Source organism: Ruditapes philippinarum, unplaced genomic scaffold (genome assembly GCF_026571515.1).
Source record: "Ruditapes philippinarum isolate M1 unplaced genomic scaffold, ASM2657151v2 ctg1219_1_1_1_1, whole genome shotgun sequence".
Classification (NCBI taxonomy): domain Eukaryota; kingdom Metazoa; phylum Mollusca; class Bivalvia; order Venerida; family Veneridae; genus Ruditapes; species Ruditapes philippinarum.
The window spans coordinates 129,471-153,973 of record NW_026855121.1 but is presented as its reverse complement, the minus strand read 5'-3'; the positions used below and the strand labels follow the sequence as shown (position 1 = coordinate 153,973).

General features: G+C 33.0%; 1 protein-coding gene across 4 annotated transcripts in view; it reads left to right on the top strand.

The window, feature by feature from the left end:
- The window catches only part of LOC132742156 (autism susceptibility gene 2 protein-like), a 141,747-nt gene that overhangs the window by 21,386 nt on the left and 95,858 nt on the right, over nucleotides 1–24,503 (top strand). For all 4 annotated transcript variants that reach the window (XM_060730487.1, XM_060730486.1, XM_060730485.1 and 1 more), the window contains exon 2: nucleotides 10,390–10,512. In XM_060730487.1, coding sequence (XP_060586470.1) covers nucleotides 10,390–10,512 — 123 coding nt within the window. The remainder of the gene's footprint in view (nucleotides 1–10,389; nucleotides 10,513–24,503) is intronic.

The window sequence follows — 24,503 nt, the reverse complement described above, 5'->3', positions numbered from 1 at the left end:
ATGAATATTTGATATATCATTGTTTAGTTGTCCAGCTGTATGTAAGTGATTTGAGCCGTGCCATGACAAAATCAACATAGTGCGTTTGCGACCAACATGGATCCAGACCAGCCTGCGCTTATGCGCAGTCTTATCAGGAGCCATGCTGTTCGCTTACAAACCCTTAATATTACAAGTAGAGAAACTGATAGCAAACAGCATGGATCCTGATCAGACTGCGCGGATGCTCAGGCTGGTCTGGATCCATGCCGGTCACAACTGGTTTTGACATGGCGTGTCTCATTTATCATAAATATTCTAGTTCTCTGACACTTGCACAAAATTATTATGATTCATGTGGTTTCTTAATTCTGTGTTATGGAAGACCTGAAAAATGTTTTCCTTAGAAAACTATCTTGCCGTTTATTTAAGTGTTAATCAGTTTATCCATTGCACACAGACGAGTATTTTCTGTTCTCTGATATCTTATCAGAATCATGTGACCATTACATGAACTTGTGGAGAGGCTTTTGGCATTTTTTTGGTGAGCTGTCTGCTGCAAAATAGCAGACGCAAATATAGCAGACAGCAAATAAAAAATATTACAACAGCTCTGTAGAAGAAGTAGCAGACATGTTGTAAACCTGTTTTCTGTTTGTTGTTGTTTCTTGCTTGTAAACATGGCAACACGATTTGTTGTTGACAACCAGGTATTTTATCTGATTAAGATTTCAGTTTTAATTTCTCAATTACAACAGATGTGCTTTATGGAATAGATATGGAAAAAAAAAGATTAGAGTCTGCACCAAAGGTCATTGAGCTTTGACATGGAGGCAAATATCCAAAAATCATTTACTGGGGATTTTGAAGGAATCCACTTCAGTTCTGGTCCCGAATCTTACTTTATGTGAGATTTGATGTGTAAAAAATTGTCATTTTACTCTGTTCCTCATTAACATAGTTAAATGGAAGTGCCATAATTCATCAATTATAACCAATGTCAGTATGATTATCATTATCAATCAATTCACACTTATATAGGTTCAGTTCCATTATTCATCAATTAACCACTGATAAAAGTCCAGTATCATTAATTCATTGTTAATTAACATTTTCAAATGTCTACTGCAATTCAGCACCATCAATTTATGCTTCCATGCAATTTAGGCAAGTTTTCATCATGCTTACTTGATGACATTTAAATATCATTTGGCTTTGACAGAATTCACTGTACACATATTAAGAAGACATTTTATATTTTGACTCAAATTACATAAAAAATGATAGTTTTGGATATAACTAAAAAACAAACTTGGAACAGATGCTGTGGAATTGACTTAATGAAACTCTAAATGAGAGAAATAGGCGGAAAGGCTGAACACCAGCAACATTCTGTGAGTTTTGTTTGATATCCACGAAAACAGCAATTACAAGTCAAATGGAAAGAATTAAAGCTCTGCAGCTTTATACCAAGGACAATTCACTAAGCAATATAAATTACAGAACAAAATGAATTATGTTAATTAGGAAAACTTGTGTTGTTTTTATCAGCACCGCAACTGAGGCATTTGCTGTTTGAACTTCTTAATTGATAGATGTCTATATTTTAGGAAAAAGCTATAATGTACATTGTTAGGAATATTTTTAGTTTCAAGTGAGCCGGTGAATCTACCCTATTCCTAGGCTCAGTTGTTTTGGTTCATGTTTCACCAATGAATTATACACAACAACTTATTCAGGTTATAAACAGTATTACTATTACAGTCTCGGCAATTTAAATGATAAACGATAAAGTTTCCAAATACCACCCTCTTTTCAGAGATGAACATGTCTTGTTTCTCGCTAACATTATTCCAACGGTTTTATAAAGCTTCCATCAATTGATCAAACGAGTTTTTTGACTTGGCAACGGCTTTGACATTTTCCAAAGAATATGCTAATTTCATTTCGCCATTAAAATGATGAAACAATCCAGAAACTGCCATTCTTCAATGGATTAACTCAAATGTATGGTGGCAAATAATGGACACAACATTTTTTAAATCTGTTCTTTATTTCCATACAGTTTATATTATTATGTATTTGATTGAATAACTTGGGCTATTCCAGAGTAAACCATATGATGTAGGGACTTGAACTATCATGGTTAAATATAATGTAAGCATATGTATACACTAAATTACACTTCTGCTTTAATTAACATAAACATTTGATATCATTGGAATATAAAGGCATCCCCCTACCCAAAGACAAATTTCTTGTTTTACTTCAATATTAATCATCAGGGAGTTATTATTGCAACATGTAAACCCCCCCCCGAACACACATATCTAAACTATTAAATAAAGATCAAAGATGTGAAGTCTAAGAATAAACATATAAGCAACTTTACCACATGAAGCTGATCTAAAACATGACTTGGAAATAATCTCTATATAATTATATATATTTGTACTACAGGGAAAATTTCTTTCTTGTGTGTAAATAACATACAACAAGAATTGTTAAAGTCTGCACTGAAGGCCTACAATTACTTTTAAGCCAATACATTTATTCTAGAATCCATTCAAGCAGACAGTATTATTGGAACATGATTATAAGGCATGTTATCAAACTCTGCATACATCATATATAACAAACAATACAAGTATCAGTAAAGTCTGTGCTAATAATAAATATGCTCCTTTGAAAGCCGTACTTTTATTATTCATGGAATCCATTGAAGCAGACATAATTATTTTAGCATGATTAATCTGTGTATTATCAAAATGCCAAAACTTATCTCAGAAATAACAATCATATAAGCAAGCTTTATTACATGACAAGCCTTTTCCCTTTTCTTTCCTAACCTGTACTGGTTTCCTGTCCTGGTTCCCTGTCCTCTGTCCTGGTTCCCTGTACTGGTTTCCTGTCCTGGTTCCCTGTACTGGTTTCCTGTCCTGGTTCCCTGTCCTCTATCCTGGTTCCCTGTTCTGGTTTCCTGTACTGAAGATTTTCCTGTTTGGTTTGAACCTATAACCTATACTAATTATTTATAAAACTGATTTTTCCTGCAAATTGATTTTTTCCCAGCTTTGAATTTTGGTACAGTCGGTGAAAATGTATTTCAGTAAGAAAAAACTAAAAATGAGGAACCAACAGTATTGAACCTGGTTAGACTGCATGGATGTGCAAGCTTGGGCGGCTGCTTATAATACTGTTGGCTTTAAGGCTTAAATCACTTGGTTTTAAAAGGTTTAGGTTCAAATTTTAAGTTTAAAAACATTATGACTGAGTTCCATATTGAAATAATCTGAATGAGGATATTGAAAAGTTAGTGGGCGTAATATAACAAAACAACAGGGGAATCAATTGGCCTTTTTAGAAAAGTTATAGGACTATCCTTTGGGTGCCATTTTAAATGGCTTCCATAGGATATTCCTATAACTATAAACTTGTGAAATTTAAGCACTAACTATTGTTGTTAGAAACTTGGATCATTAAATTTTGTTCTATCAAAATCGATTTATTCAGGGAAATACATGTATCATATATATAGACAAGTCATTATTGGCAATTTTAAGAGTGACATTTCAACAGTTACCCTTTATTTTTGCTTGAACTTAAATTTATAAACAAACTTAACAATAATTATTACCTATTATAAGTAGAATTAACAACATATTTGAAAATTCACAACATACATTTAAGATAATAAAATGTGTTTTAAACTGCTATAAAGATTGTATTAATAATATCTGTCATATTTTGCGGTTCGGATCGGAATATCTGTCCCGAGGTGACCCGCCCATGGGCGGGTGACCGAGGGACGGATATTCCGATCCGAACCGCAAACATATGTCAGATATTTTTTCTTGCATATTCTACCATATTCCATTATATTTTAAATTCTTTCTCTTTATTTTCAATGAAAATTTATATCATTTCAACCGTAACTACTTTCATTCAACAGCGTAAGAATTACAAAATCATTCATAACGGTAAAATGACGTCATCTTTATCGTGCCATTGTACAGCAAGCGACTCATCTGGAACCCCCCATGCCAGATGAAATTTCCGGCATGGGTAAAACTAACGGAAACGCCAGTCTGATATGCAAGAAAATGTTGTCTGCCTGGGTTAACCTTTAATTCACCTGCTGAATGTCTCAAATGGACTTGTCCATCATTAAATTTGGATTGTTCCATTTGAAAAATAAGGGATTTCAAGATCACAGTTACGAAAATATAGCTACCAACAGTTCAAGCCCGGTCAGACTGCCCTCAAATGTACAGGCCGGCCTGGCTATATTAATGGTGGCAATTTAAAGGCTAATCACTTTAAATTCTAGCAGATTATAAAGCTTATGTTAAGCATGTTTGTTGTAAGGAAATCCCTCAAATTTATATTAATTTGGTCTATTTACTCAAATTTTGCAAAGTGAAGGTTTTAATTACCGTCTTTATGATAAAATAATTTTAGTTAAAGAAGAAAACCATAAAATGTTATGTGTAATAAAGCAAATTATAAAAAAACACGAACTTAAATGAGCTAATTGCCACACAGACTTCTTGCTACAAAGTAATGTCAAATAAATTTGCTCAGATGTTAAAGGTAGCATGACTTAAAGCTCGATCTTTTTTTCAACACCACAAGAGTCATTAAAACGCTCTTTCATCTTAAATAACATGTGAATTATTAAACCTACATTCTCATATTGCTTTTCAAAGGCTTAAACTCCTGAACAGCTCTGAATATGTTTTTACAAATTAACCCTATCGTATTTCATTAGGAGTCTAAAAATCTCTTTACACAGCCGAGATTTTTCAAATTCAGTAAGTAAGACAAGTTGGTAATGGCTTTTAAACAGCGGTTATAGAAGTAGTAATGTGTGTACAAATAAAGTAATAACGAAATTTTACCAGTTATGTATTTTGTGGGCTTTTTGTTGTTTTCTTTTTTCCTCAAAAAATCTGTTTGACAAAAAAAATGTGATGTTGGCTAGCCTATACTGTGCAGTATTGAATTTGTGATAAGACACTGTGAGTGGCTAAAAACACTTACCCTGTGTTAAATCTGATAAATACTTACCCTGTGTTAAATCTGGTAAAACCGGAGTCTATTAGTCATGGCGATGTATCAGATGATAATAATAGCCTGCACTGATCTTTTTGCTGGCCACAGTTTTAGAAATTGAAAAATTGTTGAATTTCAAAGTAGATCTACTTGTTGCAGGTTTTAAAGTATTTCTGTAGTTTTCTGTAGTTAGTCTTTAAGTCACTTAAGTAAATAGTCACCTATATCAATAAAGTGGGGTGCTGTTTGTTCAAACAACTTTCCTAGCACTGACGTATTTTCTAGCAATGTGAGAAAGCTATTCAGCTAGCTTACATTCTACCTAGGGGCTGATTGTGCCTGAAATAATGAACAGAGGGGCACCCGAGGATTTCCTCCCAGTAAAGCTGGAAATCTGCCATATGACCTATGCTGTGTTGGTGCGACATAAAACACAACAACAAAACAAACAAAATATCACTGAAGCAAAACTTATGATACAGTTGGTCTGAGGTGTATAGGTTAGATGTCATAGATTATGTTCATATTTTGTCTGGAACTATTTGGTACCAAAACAAAGACAACATTGCTGAAAAGTATCAAGAATTTGTCCCGACTTTGTGACACTTGTGATCAGAGATTGCTCAAACATCATTTTAGATTCAAAGACTTTAAAATTATAAAAACACACAACATCGTCATGAATCAAGAAGGAATCAGTCGGTTTACAGAAATAGTAAACTAACAGCTTTCTTTTGTAATATGTGGGGAGTTTTGTTACTATTTTAAGCTCTCTCATTAGTGGTTATTGACTATACTAGTTTTAGGATGTCTGGCAGTCAAGGGTTTCAATATTAGATCATGGAGATTTATGTATGTCTAGGTAAAATTTTCGTGTCAAAGACGAGGTATTTCCCAGACATGTGACAGTTATATGCCGAGTTAAAGAATGGTTCACTTGGCAAGACATTAATTTCTATATGTCACAAATGGAAGAAACCCGGAGGTGATGTCATTGACACATGGAATGATTTTCTTTGGTATATTTTGTCTGGTCATTTGTCTGAAAAAGTGCGCACGGAGCGGCACCATCAGAGATTGAAACTTTTACTTGTTCTTAGCACGACTATTTGAAAAATAAGACCTATTGTACTTACCCGGGAATTGCTGTTGTCGTCACACCTTGATTAAGTTTTTGCATACAAGTTCGTAACTACAGAAGGGAATGGGTTGAAACTTTACTCACTTGGTCCCTGCGATTATATAACATACTCGACACAGTTTCACAGTGCGATCTTAGAAGCTCTTTATCTTCTACTGTTTATGAGTAGAATTTGCTACAGGACAAGTCAAAATTGTAACCTTCTCACCCAACATCAACAAAGTAAAAGACCACTGTGCTCACATTCAGCAATAGTTAAATGAAAATAATAATGCATTGCGTAAACTTCTGATGGGCACATCAGATTCCTGTCAGTGGTATAATTATGTGAGCACTTTATTCATACCCCAAAATGTCTGCTTGGTTTCCAGCTTTCTCTAAATGTACACTTCTGTTACTTACCCATGTCCATTTGCATAATGAGTACATTTCTTAATTCATTTACAAATGAATTTAAGCCTGCACAGATAATCTTATTAAGAATAGTCAGTGTTTATTCTAGGATTCAAAAAACAGGGAGGATTTTTACGAAAAGTGAGTATTTATTACATTTGTTGATTTTTTTCCTTCTTTCTCTACCTGCCTCTGAAAAAATAGGGGGAATTCTCAAAACTATGGGTGAATTCCCCCATCGCCCCTGCTAGAATAGACACTGATAGTACATGAAATATGGGACAAGGAGTAGCCTCACATGCAGGACAAGTAAAATTTGACAGTCATCCATCCAACAGGAAATAGTTTTTTATTTGTTCGGGTCGTCCAGACCAAACAAATAATGGTAGCGAAATTTCAGACCCTGATGTGCTTATTTGCAAAATCGAAAGTAGTCCAAACTCCTCGAAGCGGTTACTTCCCTTTATATGTACACTAAAAAGTTAATGGGAGATCACTGCGTAAAGATTGTCAAATGATAGGGGCATTAATTTTCAAGCCTTCTCGGAGAAGAAAAAATAGTTCCCGATTGGTCGAAGATTTCTTATGTTGTGTTATTCTTTTTAGATATACATGTGATGATTATTTACATCAGTATTAAACAACAGGTTTACCGTGAACAAAATATATTGAAATGAATGAGGGTTACAAACCCTAATTAGAATAATGTGGTTTTCTACAGGCTTGTTATATCTTATAACTTCCCCGTGGTCGAGGGTTTACACGCCCACTTAAGAAGCAAGAGGTCTGGAGTTCAAATCCCAGTTAAGGCAACTCATGTTTTTTTGATTTTGTTTCTAAATTGTTTAAGCCAAATAAACATTGAATTGAATATCAGTGCTGCAATTAGTCTTGTAGCCAACTTACTACAGTTATATAACACTGGAAACAGCTTTGGTGGCACTATACAAAAGCAAATTGGTTTATAATCTCACAACCTTCACCTTTCTGATATTCTGAGACCCAAACAAATTCAGTGCCTTATGTGCTTTGATTTCTATCCCTAATTATTCAGTGCAAACAGTGATTGATTAGTGTAGGAGGAGCTTCTCTGGTCTGCCTTACGTCACTCAGTATGCCTGGAATATATTATTATAATTTAATATTGTACTATACAAATGTGCAGCACAAGGATAAATTATGTAATAAATGATGTTATTGTTGTCCAATTATATAAATGTAGGACATTATTTTTAGATATAAGTAATTTTTATATAGATTATATTACCTTTGTTAATTGTATATTTACAATATATTAACTTGTATCATAGTTTGAGGACCTTTCTGTTGAAAAAGTGTCAGAGTTAAATCGTATACATATACATGCACAGTGCGGTAACTGGAGTGCAGGTATCAGTTACCCGCACTCCAGATCATGCCCGTTGATTGGCTCATTTTTGCTGGGGTTTACATATTGTGACGGCAGAGCAAGGGAATACGGCAGAAATATCATATTCAGATGCTCGATCATTGGTTACTTTTTCCCGGGGTTTAAAATTGTGACAACAGGGAACGTGTTTTTATGTTTGACTATGATACAAAAGAGAAAGAACACCAAAACACTCGGCAATCTGATTTATACTCGGGGGCTACGCCCCCTCGTACAAATCAGATAGCCTCGTGTTTCGGTGCTCTTACATAGACCATTTAATAAATGCTATTGTTGATATAATAGGATAATTGGATCAAAAACCAACACAAATTAAGTATCAAAACATGTTTCGCTTTATTAAGCTTCCTCAGTTGATGCATATATAAAAATGACGTAAACGTACAAAACAAACATCTACGTTAATAGACGTTACATTTGGCGCGTAAAAGGAACGTGATAATATTACAATAAGTATTACAATAAAACATGTGCATATGTATGTATAAACGTAATTTTTGTGTCGCCTCTACGGAGTAGTGGCGACATATAGGGATCACTTCTCCGTCGTCTGTCTGTCTGTCTGTCTGTCCGTCCGTCCGTCCGTCACAAAACTTGTCCGGACTACTCCTCATAAACTACTGGTGCAATTTCATCCAAACTTTACAGGAATGATCAGTACCAAGTCTAGTTGTGCATATTGTCAGCATTTTCCGGTTCAATGATTTTTGTCAGAGTTTATGGCCCTTTAATAATTTTTAATTTTAAAGTTTGTCCGGACTACTTCTCTTATACCACTAATTTATTATCCAAACTTTATAGGAATGATCAGTACCAAGTCTAGTTGTGCACTGTCTGTCTGTCTGTCCGTCTGTCACAAAATTTGTCCCAACATGAAATTGGCCATCATGAGGCGACACATGTGATTACTGATCGCTCTTGTTTTTAAAACAAAGCATATATAATTTTCGAAAAGAATTACATAAAATAACTGGATCAAAAGATACATATATTTTCATAGAGAAACTAGGCTAGTAAATAATTACAACAAATATGAAAACAACAGTTACTTATGTGAAAGTTTAGAATTCGAAAAAAATGTGCTTTTATCACATGTTGAAAATTGTAAAAAAGGGAGATAATAATTTAGAAACATCGTTATCAATCAGTATATTTTATAAAGCTATAAAATAAAATGAAAATGATCTATCTATCATCTATTCAAAATATGGTATTATGCTCAAAATCAATTTATGTTATATGAAATAATGTTGTTGATATAATAGCAGAACTTCTTTTATTTGCTAGGAAAAAAACTTAATAAGCAGACTTGAACATATTATTTACTGACAAAGGTTGTTGGAGCACAGATGCTAATTATGATATTATGAAGGGACATTGCTTTTACTTCACAATGAAAACTCATTTTATGGAAACCTAAATATGTAATATTTTTTATTACAATGGGATTCTGTTAACCTGCCGGAAACAAGAGTGTTTCTAAGCCTTTGTGACCAGTATAGTCAGTCTGCACATCTGAGCAATCGGACCTGGCTTAATTGTTGGCTTATTAGAAAAATTTTCCTCCTGATTTTCCTAAAAGTGATAAATCTTCAGTTCCAATAATTTAAGGTGAACAAGTCCATTCTAGAAGTTTTGGAAGGGTTTTATGATTTACTGTAAATGAATGAGCTGTTTTAGACATGTTAACTGAATACAGGAACAAATTATATAAACAACATCTTGATTTAAGGGGAGAAATGATTAAAATGTCTGTAAGATTATTGGCAAAACCATTCAACAATAGAATCTTGAATCTTGTTTTTGAGTTGATAGCTGATATTTGTAGTCTGAAGTTGAAATATGAGATAATCATATAAAGTTATAAACCCTGATTTTATATAATGAACTCCTCCTGCTTTGAATTTAATGGAATAATCTTGTTTTTTATATGAACATTTTCAGATGGAAAAAAAACAACAACAACAAAAACTAACAAGTAATTAGCCCTTTTCCCCTATTGGTTTTATATATTGGACTTGTCCTTATTGAATAATGATCATATTCAGCCTGCATGTCTAGAAATAAAACTGGACAAGTCCATTTAAGATCTTCAGTTGGCTATATATAAGGCTTAAACTTATGTCTCATGCAAGTGCTTTGGATTTAGGGCACTCCATAGAGTGTCTTGTAAAATATATATCACCAATTTAACTCTGAATACCTGTAATGATATCTGTAATAGCGAGCTTGACAAGCTGGCCCGAAGGGCCTGCTCGCAAAGCAAGTTTTACGGTAACGCGAGTACCTGCTAGGTGATGGTTTTGAAAACTTATGCTACTCTATTGTTTAATCATCTAAAACATTTTAAAGTATTGTAATAGTATATTGTTATACTTTTGTTTATTTTCAGAAATTTACCCAAGGTAAATTGACTAACAAATCAGGGGGAGATAAGTGTACACCAAAGAGGAACAACTCCATCTCACCTGCAAGACATATACATAGACATCAACATGTCAAGAAGAAAGACAAGGTATGTGCAATGTTTTTAGCCTATCTCTATTATAATAGCCTGCGGTATTGCCTTAAAAAACTTTTTTGATGCTGCATTTTAATTATCCCAGTTACCATAGTGATAACATCATAGTTGGCTTCATATATTCACAGTCCAGTGATCAAGGATAACACAACTGTAATGTAACATAGGTGTGCCATGATCTACTATAGGCAAAAACAATGGTTGAATGCAACTCAGTCCATGTTTGGAAATGAGGACCTTTGGGACAGTTGATTTTCATAATGGTATTTTCATTGGTAGAAATATGCAAATTTTATTGTCCTAAAAATGAATGATAAATATCATTCTCTTATCGATTAGGAAATTCTGAATATTTACAAACAAGGTAATAACAAGCAAAAATGTAAAATTTTTTGAGTTGGTTTGTTTGGTTTTATTGCCAATTTAAACAGATGTTTGGTCACAACTTGGCAATTGGTTCACCTAACTCCAGGCTTTCTTGGATAGCTATCCAGTTACTACCAATTTCTTCCAGTGAACAATTATAAATCGGACAGGATTTCTGAATCAGTATTAAGAGATGAGTTTACTTCAATGTTCAAGGTAGATTATCATAGAGAAATTTCAACCCAGCTCCTGGATCGAATAAGCAACACCAGCATTATAAATCCCTGGCATGCTGTTGATCCTTATTGAGCTGAGCATGCGGCAGGCCATTGATTTGTTTAGTTGCTCCTTTCAAGGGCATTATTAGCCATAAGAGCATACCATTAGCCGAGCTGTAATATTATTTAATCTTAGATGAAATATTTTATTTTTATCTCATTTGAGCACAAAATGTAAATTATAAAGGTGCTCAAATGTGAAGGTCTGTTCAACAACTTTTCCAAAACCACAGCTTAGACAGTATGAAGTTTAAATAAGATACAAATATTTTCCAAATTCAACATGTAAGTCTAAATGTTGACTTACATTGGATGATATAATTTGTGTCAAATGTTTTTTTTTTTCTTTTTGCAATGATGCATAATTTTATTCAATATATCTTATCAGTTTTGTTTGTTCTGCAATTTTTATATATAATTTCTTTTCAATGAGTTATAGGTTACATGGCCCTTTTAAACTATGATGAATGATGGTAAAGTTTTCAATGATGGGTGTTATTTGATTTTTTCATAATGATATAAATTATCTATACTGCCATGATAAAATGGCATGTTTCATTCTAATTAGTATAATTAGTAAGTCTGCATGTTGTGCCGTGCATTGTAATAAACCATATTTTAAAGTTTTATGGAAAACTGTCTACAGAAATTTGGAAGATGATTCTTTTGGGAAGATTAAAAGTGGCAGAATATGTCTGCGGATTGTAATATTTGACAGTAAGAAATTCGTGTGATTGGAGAATGTGTTCCACTGATGGATCTGTATTCAAAAGAAGGTTTAAAAAATTCATAGGCTCTAGAAGTTTTCTTAACAAAATGATGAATAGGTATCTTAATAAGTAGACCAATGTAAATGTAATTGGGTTAATAGGTCAAAGGTCATGGCCTCCAGGTTTAGCAAAGCAAAATTTTGTGTTGTTGAAAATTGCTGTGTAATTATCTTGGTTGTAATGTAAGCCTCATTTATGGTAAATATGCCTCATTTAAGGTCAAATGCCCCAATTAAGGTCCCTATGTCTTAATTAGGTCAAATGCCTCAAAGTCAAATGTCTCAATTTAGGTCATATGCCTCAATTATGCTCAGTACGAGGGTTGTCCCAATATTCTGTGACAATATTGTTTAAAAGCTAAATTAAATAGTTACGAATTTAATATTTTAATGTCATATTAACCCATGTTATGGAATTATTTTCACAAATTTACATAGCAAAATATCAACAAACAACAAAAATATGCCATAAATACTATGGCAACTATTTGAATCGCGGCGCAAGTCAAACGTCAAAGACGGCGATAAATCTATATTAAAATATAGAATACTGTCCACAACATTCAACGCATAAACGGTGTACTTTTATTCATTAATCGTCCATTACGGACTTATACTATGTGGTTGTTAGTCTCTATTGAATGTTTTGATGACAAACATTAATTTCTTGCAATAAGCGAGCTTCCGGTCTCGTTGCACCTGCTTTAGCTGTAGGAAATAGGCGACGGAGATCCACCTTCCCGTTCACCTCTTCCTTTAAGGGTTTTCTGTAATTCAGAACTATGGTTCCGTTCATATCTTTTGTAAACAAATGCTCGGGATATGTTTTTAACTGTTCTGTCCTGTACATTACTTGAATAATCTTAACAGATGTCATCTAAAAAATGTCACGAAACACCTTATTTGCTGGGCCGCAAATTCTTCGAATGGCGCCATTTCAAACTTTCCTATTTTCTATGAGATAATTTCATTTTTCCGTATCTCGTTCGTTTCTTAAGTTATTTAACTTAAATTTTCTACGATTATGTCAGCATAGCAGCAGAGAAAGTCAACGTGATATTGTGCAAAAACATTATCAGATATTAGAAATATACGCAATTTATTCAAGCCTATTCATAACAAAATGGAATTTTTTGACGTGCGCCGGGAATTCAAACCAATTTCGTTAACATTGGAAATTTTTAAGTAACTCGAGTAGATATTTTGTACATGATTAGTTGTAATGTAAAATAATAAACTTATAGGTTATATTTGTGAATTATTATCTATGGGCGTTAAAAATGAACCGTCTGTAAAATTTGTAACAGACTTTTGGGACAACCCTCGTATGTCTCAGTTAAGGTCAATTGCCCCAGTTAAGGCCAAATGTCTCATTTAAGGTCAATATACCTCTGTTAATGTCATTATCCCTCAATTAAGGTCATATGTCCCAATTAAGATCAGTATGCCTCAATACATGTCAATATACCTCAGTTAAGGTCAGTATGCCTCCATTAAAATCAGTATGCCTCAATTAAGGTCAAATGCCTCAGAAAAGTTTAGGTGAGTATGCCAAAACTTAGTTTGTTTCAATTTAGGTCAAAATGCATCATTTAAGGTCAGTATACCTCAATTAATGTTATTATGCCTCACTTAAGGTCAAATACCCCAATTTATTTCAATAACCTAGTTTGTCTCAGGTATGATGCACCACTTGAGCTTAAAATGACCTGACTTTGTAATGTCAGTTTGACAGAACTTGTATTTTTGATTGAGGTTAAAACTTTTAAATACCTGGTTGTTGCTACATTATTATTATTTATATTAACCCCCATGATGATAAAAAAAATATCTACAAAAATATTTGCAGAATGTATTTATCAAATAAAAAAAAATGTAATTTACATTTCTACAGATATTATATTTACAATGAATTATTGCGACTGCATTTATACCAGTAATATTTAAAAATTTTATGCAAGCCTATCTGTCATACTTGATTTCAAAGATGTTTTTATGATAGATACAAGCAGCAAAAAAAAGGCCTGTCTGAGAATGGTAAATTGGCAGACATTATTTGATCAATGATTTACATGTTATTCTTTGTAGATCTGAAATCCAATTTAGATAGTTTGGAAACTCTGAATTGGTTTCAAAGGATGTTTTCAAACAAGAAGGTTTTTTTATGATTTTTTTTTTGCCTGTGTTTGATTCTTGTTTTGAGATGGTTATCACGGAGAGAACTGTGTTTTACATGAAAACAGGGATAAATATTTTAGTTTACTAATTGAGAATTTGAGAGAAGTTTAAAAAAACAAGAATGCCTGCTATGTAGTTGAAAGAGCTGTATGTGTATTTTCAGAAGAGTATGAACATTTATAACTATGTTATTTAAAGAAGAATGTATTATTAGAATAGACTAATTCTGGAATCAAGAATATTTTGGGTTTTTCCCAGAGAATCCAGGAGTACAAACAAACTTTTACAGTTACAGCTTCGAAAATAAGTGCAACAGGTTGACTAATCTATTATGACCGGTGGTGCACTGTCAAGCTTTAATGTTGAAAGATTTCTTGTACCAGGGGATTAGCTTGGAAAAACCCACATTTGCCTCAGGTTCCGGATAACATCTATTGAAAGGAATGGGTTGCTAGACTATGCTACAAAGTAAATGTCCTTAAGAATTGCACCAAGTCAGAAGTCATACTTATTGGTATAGCACAGAGGGTATTTTTGGTACAGAAATGGTTATCACCACCTGCTTTGTAACCTTCTGTAGATTTAAAGATAAAGTATGGAAATGTACATGCGATTTTCCATTTCAAATGTGGTTTTTCCATTTCAAAAGTATGAGTATTGTATAATCAAGATTGGAAATATTTCGTCTGAACTCAGAGGTTTTATATGCAAATGACCCAAGTGTATCAAGTATATTAATAAATGCAGTTTTGTTATGGATTTATGACATTTGATACATCTTGTCTGCTCTTTCAATCATAATTTGATAAAAGAAAACAGAATCTTTGTTGAGTTTTTTTTCTGTGAACAAAGGTGGGCATTATATAAACATTATTAGATGTAATCAGTATTTAATTTATGATATGTTTTCGACCACTTTTCCTTCATCAGCAAATTTGAAAAAGTTGCTGTATAAACCTTTAAATCTCAGTTTAATACCCATTGACTGCTAATAGGATTATTATGTACCTTTCACTTGAAAACAGAACAGACAAAATAAAACAGGACAGAATTTTGACACAGTCTGATCAACCTGTCCTTATTAACCAAATAATTTGGCGCAGCCGAGTGGTTATCGGGTCTGACTAGTAATCTATGGGTTGCTGACCGCGTGGGTTCAAATCTTGTCTGGGGCAATCCATTGTTTCCTTGAACAAGAAACTTTACATTCATTGCTTAGTACTGGTTGGTACCTGGAAAGGATAGAGTGTTTCAATAAGCCTATAGCTTCCAACAGTATCAAACTAAAATAAATTTGTATAAACTTTTTAAATTCCAGTTAAAATGCTAATAAAACTAAAAGGCCATGCACACATTTATAACATACTTGTGTTTCTTACAGTCTTTGACAGCAAAATCCTTTTCACAATTTGCTGCAAAAATGATTAATGTTAAAACACTTAACTACCAAGGTATTTAAATTTTAATCATCAACGAATTCCCTTGACGTAATTATTCTATAATTGAAAGTAATTCTGCTTCAGATTTTAGTTCTGACCTCAGAAAACAGTGCATGCATGTTTAGATTGTTAGTAATAGGAATTGATTAATCTAATAATGAATAATTAATTTAACAGTCTCACCACTGAGCTAGATAATAAATGGTATTTACAAGTTACTGATCATGATTGCTGATGATCGCACCTTATTGTGAAACCCATTAAGGTATCTTATTCCATGTCACTTTGGACATAAACCCTACAAGATTGTCATCGAAAATGGACCTTTCCATCTTTTAGTACAGACTAAACCATTCATCATTTTTAGGGGAGATTTTCAAAATATTAACAGACAGAATAGCGAACAGTGAAGATCGTTATATCAGATCGCGCTGTGTCTTTAAATATGTTAGTAGTTAGTAAAATAGTTTATCCATGAAATGGGTAAATTCTAAGACTTAATATTGTTCTCCCAACACTTCAATGCTGAGGTCGAGGTGGGGATAAGACCACTGTACCACTTCACACTGTTCTGCTGTCAAGCTGTATGTCAGTAGACTGACAATACAGTGGAATGTTGGGGCATCCGTGTCCTATGGACACATTTTTAGTTTTAGGCAAAACTTAAAATGAACAGTCTTTAAGATATATATATTTATCCCACCAATATTACACCTAACTGTTGCACCAAAAAGCTTAATTTGAATGGCAGCTACCACACATTATTAATTGTACAGATGTTAAACAGATGTGTAAATATTAAGACATTATAGGAAAGTAGTGTGTAGAAGAAAATCAGCAGCAGAGCAGCAGATATCAACTGTTGTAATAAGTCTGCACAAGTTGTCTCCCTTTGAACAATGTTTTGATTTTTTCTCTCTTTCAGTTAAAAAAAAAAGTTACCTGTCTGAAAACTTGTTTGGAATTACTTTATGATTATGGAATGATTTTAGGATTGTCATGGCAATGGCACTCTTATCTTCCTTAGTTTGAAAGTCACATAATGGTATTAAAAGTGTCAGTATGAGGCCTACAAAATACATGCATTGTTTAAGGTCTCCATACATACATACCCCCATTTTTAAATGCCTGCTTAATAAAAGGGAAGTAAAACTGACTACCCCTGACAGGCAGTAGGATGGGTGTGCGGGTGGTGTCCATACAGCTTCAAGCTTTGTCCAGGGCGTATTTTCAACATACATGGAAAGATTATTGCAGAGGTCCTAGGTCAGATAATAAAATGAAATTTGTGAGCTATCATAAATTGTAAGAATATTATGAAAATGTTCACTATTATGAGATTGAGCAGTTGTGATAGGCATATTTTGTGGCAAATTGCACTTTTGTTAACGGCTGACCCTTTTAGGCGTTATATTTGCCTTAAAATCATTACAATATATGTAAATAGAATTGTATATTAAAAATATAAATATGTTATAAGAAATTCCTACCCACCAACTTAAAATGGGGCAGAAGACCAATCTGACTAGAGTTCAGATCTACTTATTTCTTACATGTAGATCTGATAACCACCATATAAAATTATGTTTTGCTTTCCTTGTGATTCGGATTGCCCACGAAAGCTATTTTTAGCCATGCAATCAAACCGTTCTTCACAGATAGGCATTTGAGGAAGTATCAAAATATTGTTGTCCGAACAAATTGTTGATTTTTGTCAAACAAAAAATGTTTGAAGTAATTTGAAACAAATAAACTGGAATTTATAGACTGAATTTTTAACGGACACTATTATTTTGCCAGTTTAACAGTCGGCTATGTAAGACAACGCCATGTTTGTTCTTGAAATTGTGAAAATTACCTACTCAGTATTAGTTTTCCAGCAGTTAAAATTAGAAACTGCACTGCTTTCAAAATTGTGAAAGCTTGCTGATGATTGGCTGTTTCAATCACTGTTGAAGATCAGGAGAAGGTTACCTATTGGTGATCATCAGATCCTAATGCATAGCGTAGGTTATTAAGGAGTTGATTTTAATGAGATTGGGCAGAAGACCAAAAACAATACCTTTTTTCTGTCACTTGAAACTCAGAAACTCGGAAAAAAAAGGAATTTCACTTAAAGGACATAATGTTTGGAAAAAAAAGAAAGATTTTTCTTTCTTTCTTGAAATGACATTTATATCAAAAATTGCTTCGTGACTTTTTTTGTATTACTTATTACTAAAATTACAATAAATAATTATCAGTATTTGCCTTTCATGATAAACTTATTAGCACATTTTTTGTATCATGCTAACCATGCTAATATATTTTACAAGCCTTTAATATAACTGCCAGACTAATAACAAATCAAATTATATATAGAATATATATTGAAATAACAACATCCAATATTGTTCAGTGAAGATTTGCAAAAATCTTCTTGAGGAATAAAATGTTATTAATAAATTTACATCTATGCTATTTATTTAAATGGTTATTTATTTGTTATATTTTGTTTTTTTTAGTTAAATATTAATTACTTAGTTCTTGTTGTTAAAGGTTGTTTGGTGCAAAAATTTCACTGTCAGAAAAGATGATGGCTGCCAGGCACATCTTTTCAGTTTGACTAGCCTTATTACTATTTACTTCTCAAATCGAGTGATTAGATACTGAAATTCCTGAAATTAACAATTTTAATTTTAAAAGAAGTCAAAATTACACAAAATTAAGGGGTATGTAATAGATATACCATTGCTGTGTTGACGATTTCTGGGTTTGCGTAAATTATACCATAATCACATGACCTTTCTTATGCCTTAACCTCACGAGACGAAGTTTTAATCTGTTTTAACCTATAGCTCCGCCCAGAAACACTTACTCCTTCGATCTTCAAAACTGAAAATTATACCATAGTCTGGGTATGGTATAATTTACTGTTATTGGAAATTATACTTGGAAGAATTTTACATAAGAAGCGCTGAAGAGCTATAGGTTAAAATATAATTATTTTCTTTTATATAAGTCATGCACTTATATATATTCCATGATGTGAAATACGCAATGATGTTGATAAGTTATGTCAAAGTTGATCAGAAAAATTGAATGGAAAAGAGAGCCGGGATTTGTATCTATGTGGATGCCATTTTGATAGGCAAGTACTTAAAGAAATGGTAACTCTATTGAAATGGGAAAATGAAATGCAACAGTTTTTCGCTTATACATGAATTAATTTGCTAAAGAACACGGAATAGAAAAATAAGAATACTTCAAAAGCTTTGTTTTTTTGTACAACATCAAATTTGGTAAATCTTAGAGGGGGTAATGTCTTCCCTAAAGTTTACATTGGGGGGAAAAAACTGAACTGTTCATTTTGACAGTTTGTATATCAATATTTCATTATGGGATAGCTACCTCATTGTAGTTGACAAGAGATTGAAGAGCACTCAAGGGAAAGACAAACAATCATTTCTAGGCCCTCTCGAAAAAATACACTATAGTTCCATTTCAGGTCTCCCCACCAACCCAACTTCTTTAACTGTAGACCCTAGACTTCTTTTGTTGCCTTCCACTTCTTCAGATTCTTAAATTTTAATTTTTAATTTATGATATACACATGTATATATAACATTATATTAAAAAGAATGTTTTTTTAAAAAAAAAAAAGAGAAATTCATAGCTACGTGTACCCTATTATTTGTGGGCTGGAGACCAGAAAAAGAACTTTTATTTTGGCCCTAGCAATTTTCATTCTTGCATTGTAAAGCCGCTGCAGGTGCAAAGCTTCTCATACTTCAGTTGTCACTGGGGGTATAATAACTGTTTAGAAATTGTAAACAAATTTTTTTCTCCCTTTTTTTGGGTGCTTATAATAAAGTGCACAATGTCATTGTTGATTATTTTTTCTTTTTCTCTATATTTTCATGAGGTATGCCTGTATATTTTGCTTAGTTTGAAATCAGATGCAATTTTGCTAAGTTTGAAATCAGGTGCAATTTTATGGAGTTTAAAATCTGGTGGGATTTTATGGAGTTTTAAATCAGGTGCAGTTTTGGGGATTTTGAATTCAGGTGCAATTTTTCAAAGTTTGAAATGAGATGTAGTTATAATTCTCATGTGGACTTTTCTTTCCTTGTAAAGAAGGAAGACTTAAGTTGTTGGATCAATTCAGATCAAATTTTCAGTTAGTAAATTTCCTCATGCCTGGATACAGGTAGTATTTCAGAAATTCCCTGACTTAACATAAGGACACTGGAGAAAGACCTCAAGTGGTGCTTCTTGGAATTTTTCAGGCATAAGCACCTGTCAGCAGAACCTTACCTTTGAACAAGCTTGCTGTTTAGCTTTATCAATTGAAAAAGTTCATAGATCCCTGGTGGGATTTGAACCCACAGGGATGATCATGATGATCGTGAAGATCGTGGGACCAGTGATATGTACTTTTAAACCACCTGGCCACGAAGACCCCCACAAGTAATAAAATGTAGATGTGTTTGTAGTGTAATACCTGTTAAGTTGTTATGTATGTTCGAGCAATGATATGTCTCAAAATTTGACAGCTGCTTTCAAATTGGAGAAGATTAATTTTCCCGAAGTTTGTTCAAGACCTGAATAGCTTTGATAACATGCATATTTCATATAATCATTCATGTTAATTGTGCGTTCTTTAACATTGCTCTTGTTACATCTCCAAACTTGACAATAACGGCGCAGGTGGGGGGTATGCCTCTTCATGAATTTCAAGTAGCCATATTGAATGAAGCTAAATACCTTCTATTGAACTCAAATATCATAAAGTTATTTAAAGATATAGAAGTGTTTTATGTTTTGTTTGCTCTTTACTCTTATGTTGTTAATTCATTGAACCTTCTTTAAATGGTTTGAAATTGATGTTTAAAGGATTTGGCTCTTAACTTTGAAGTGAATTTTTTTTTTTTAAATGAAAATGATAATATTATATCATTTTATATCATTTTTATATCCCTTCGCTGGTTATTTCATTGCTATTAAAGATAAAAGTGGTCAGACTGTGGAATGATATTGCATTTTGTTTTTCAAACTTCAAAGCTAAGATTCATTAAATTTTGTTGATTTTATAGTTGACTTTAGTGCAAATTTTAATTTTTTGTGTGTGTTTACTTTGAAATTTTATAAATTTGATAAATAGATTTGTTTTTTCATGTTTAAGTCATGTCAACATGTTTTCATTATTTAAATGGAATTGTAATTATAAATTTTCCCTTTCCAACTTAAATATGTCCTTATTTACATAGGCTGGTGAGGGCATATATTTGCTGTTGTTCGCTGTCAGTCCAAAAGCCTGACATTACAGTAGAATGTGGGAGCTGATATGACGTTGTTTGGTGAAACATAGCTATAAGATCCAAACAAATATCATTTCACCTTTTAACTTGTTGGATTCAAGAGTGATAAAATGGTCTTTATCCAGGCCAGCCTGCAAGTCCAACTGAGAGTCTGTGCAGTCTGACTGAGCTTTTATACTGTTGGTTATCAAAAATCACTTTAAACAGGGCAAACTCATTTCATAAATTCAGCAGGTTAAGGGTCAATTGAAAGGGTAATTTTAAGATATTGAAATGTATAACACATGTAAATATAACAATATGTGAACAGATTTTAACTTTCAGATTGAAATTTGAAAAAAATGTAATGTTTGATCAGGTATCAATATGGAAAAGCAATTTAATTGTTTACAATGACAACATGCATGTAATATTTATTATGGTACACAGTCGTGTACCTCAAGGTGTCTGAACTTTGCAGGCATTCACCCTCACCATGTTGTTTAGTTTGCTTAAAGCAGTTGCTAGACTGCAGGGATGGTAACTGAATTGTTAATGGGACAGGCCTGGTGGTCACCACATACAGCTATCTGTTAAGTTCTTGAAAGGTTGTTGAACAAGTTGTTGTATAAAACATCATGCCAACATCAGGAAACTGGCATTTCCTAATTAATAAGTCTTTCATAGGATTGACTCAGTTATTACCAAGTTTGATAAGTTATTGGTACTTTTGAGTAAACAATCAAGACTGCTCTAACCTAAGATGTATAACTGGAAATCGTCAAAGTCATTGCTTTAAAAGGACTTTGTTGCCGCTTTCTTCTGTGGGTTTGTGTCCTGTTTGGGACTTTGAATACAAGAAATAATATATCCTGCAAGCTTATAGAAGGTATAGGTGGTTTTACATAGATGCAGACTCGTTCCTGAACTTGTGCCTGAAATAATGCACAGAAGAGCACCTGAGGTCTTCCTTCACCATCAAATCTAGGAAGTCCCCATATTACCTTAATGGTGTTAATGTGACTTCATTACCACCCTAACACTCCCACCACCCCCCACCCCCCACCAAAAAAAGGACTTTAAATAGTTCTTTATTAAGATTTAAAACTCCAGGTGCTATAGCTACAATGGAAGGCTCTTGAGCACGTTATCCAATCAGTCGAGACTGTTCAATCTGCAGCTGAATTTAGTAAAATTTTCATAAATGTAAGTAAAAATTCAGCATAAATGTATCAATACCAATTCCTTCCATTGGTATGAATGGAAGCAAGTATGTGGAAAATGTCATATTATTTTCAGGACAGATAATAAATGAATGGATAAACGGTAAAAATGAAAGATAATCAAATAAGACCGTGTTGATATAGCTTTCAATAAAATGTTTGTCAGGTCTAGGCCACTGTTACATCAATCATGGCTTAGGACAACTGGCTGATCGATACACTTGGCAAATGAAAAACAAATAATCTGGTAATATTGGCCAACGATAAATCCAACTTGCTTGTTTGTGGGGGGGGGGGATAAGTAAGTAATAGTTTTGAGTATATTTGTTGATAGGATATCGGGAATGTTTGAATGGGTGGTGAGATAAATGATAATCTGCTGTATTGCACTGTTGTTATGTTGTGGTGAAAGATTAACAAGTTGTGGAATAATAAAAAGAAAACAAGGAGAAAGAGTGGGGCATTCTTTTTTTTATTTTTGGCAGATTTATGTTTTATTATCCAAAACATTTTGTAAATATTAACTGTTGGTCAATCGCCATGATGAAAGTAAATCTTTTGAAATATAATATAGTCAATGACAATGAAAAAATGAGAATAATGTCACTTGAATTTTCCTTTGTTATGTATAAGGGTTATAATGCCAAGTTTGAGTACCATTAGCAATATTGACTTTGTAACTTGAATGTGCTGCCAGTATGGTTGGAGGCCAACCTGTACTTTCATGCAGAAGCAACAACAATTTGGACCAAATTCCTGACTGTTGGGTGCAATTTTTAGCTTGACTATACGAAGTATATGGAGAGCTGTCCTACTCGCCCCAGCGTCGGCGTCGGCATCCAGATTTTAGATTAAAGTTTTGGTGCAGTAAAATATTTTTCACTATAACTTTGTCATTTCTGAAGGTATCAACTTCAAACTTCAAATATATGTTCCTTATCATCAACCACATCTTATGTGACAAGGTTCATAACTCTAGCACCAAAATTTAAGATTTATCTCCCCTTGAACTTAGAATTTTCCTTAAAAAATACTATTTTTTACTGTTACTTCTTTATTTCTTTAGGGATCAACCTCATACTTCAAATATATGTACCTTATCATCATCCCCATCTTATGTGACAAGGTTCATAACTCTAGCACCAATATTTTCAGATTTATCTCCCCTTGAACTTAGAATTTTCCTTAAAAAATACTATTTTTTACTGTTACTTCTTTATTTCTTAAGGGATCAACCTCATACTTCAAATATATGTACCTTATCATCATCCCCATCTTATGTGACAAGGTTCATAACTCTAGCACCAATATTTTCAGATTTATCTCCCCTTGAACTTAGAATTTTCCTTAAAAAATACTATTTTTTACTGTTACTTCTTTATTTCTTAAGGGATCAACCTCATACTTCAAATATATGTACCTTATCATCATCCCCATCTTATGTGACAAGGTTCATAACTCTAGCACCAATATTTTCAGATTTATCTCCCCTTTAACTTAGAATTTTCCTTAAAAAATACTATTTTTTACTGTTACTTCTTTATTTCTTAAGGGATCAACCTCATACTTCAAATATATGTACCTTATCATCATCCCCATCTTATGTGACAAGGTTCATAACTTTAGCACCAATATTTTCAGATTTATCTCCCCTTGAACTTAGAATTTTCTTTAAAAATTATTATTTTTTACTGTAACTTATTTTTTTCTAAAGGGATCACTTTCATACTTCAAATAAATGTACCTTATCATCATCCATATCTTATCTGACAAGGTTCATAACTCTAGCACCAATATTGCAAGAATTATCTCCCCATCAACTTAGATTTTTTTTACTAGAAAAATGTTATTTTTTACTATAACTTTTTTAGTTTTAAAGGTATCTACCTCAGACTTCAAATACTTATTCCTTATAATCAATTATATTTTATGTGACAATGTTCATAACTCTTGAAGTAATTTTTACAGATTTATCTCTCTTTGAACTTAGGATTTTCTTTATGAAATATTATAACTTTGTTACTTTTTAATGTATCTACTTCAAACTTCAAATATATACTTCTTATCATTACATAAATGTTGTGTGACAAGGTTCATAACTCTAGCGTGACTATTTCTAGACTTATTTTCCTTGATCTTGAAATATATTTTAACAAATGTTATTTTTAGCTCGACTATTCGCAGAATAATCGAGCTAATGCAGTCACCCATTTGTTGGCGTCGGCGTCGGCGTCGGCGTCCCTGTGGTTAAGTTTTTGTATGTAAGCTGGTATCTCCATAACTACTGAAGGGAATGGATTGAAACTTCACACACTTGTTCTCTGTGATTATCTAAGATGATTGGCACAAGTCCCATAACTCTGATTTGCTTTTTTTCATAATTATGCCCCTTTTTCGACTTAGAAATTCTTGGTTAAGTTTTTGTATGTAAGCTGGTATCTCCATAACTACTG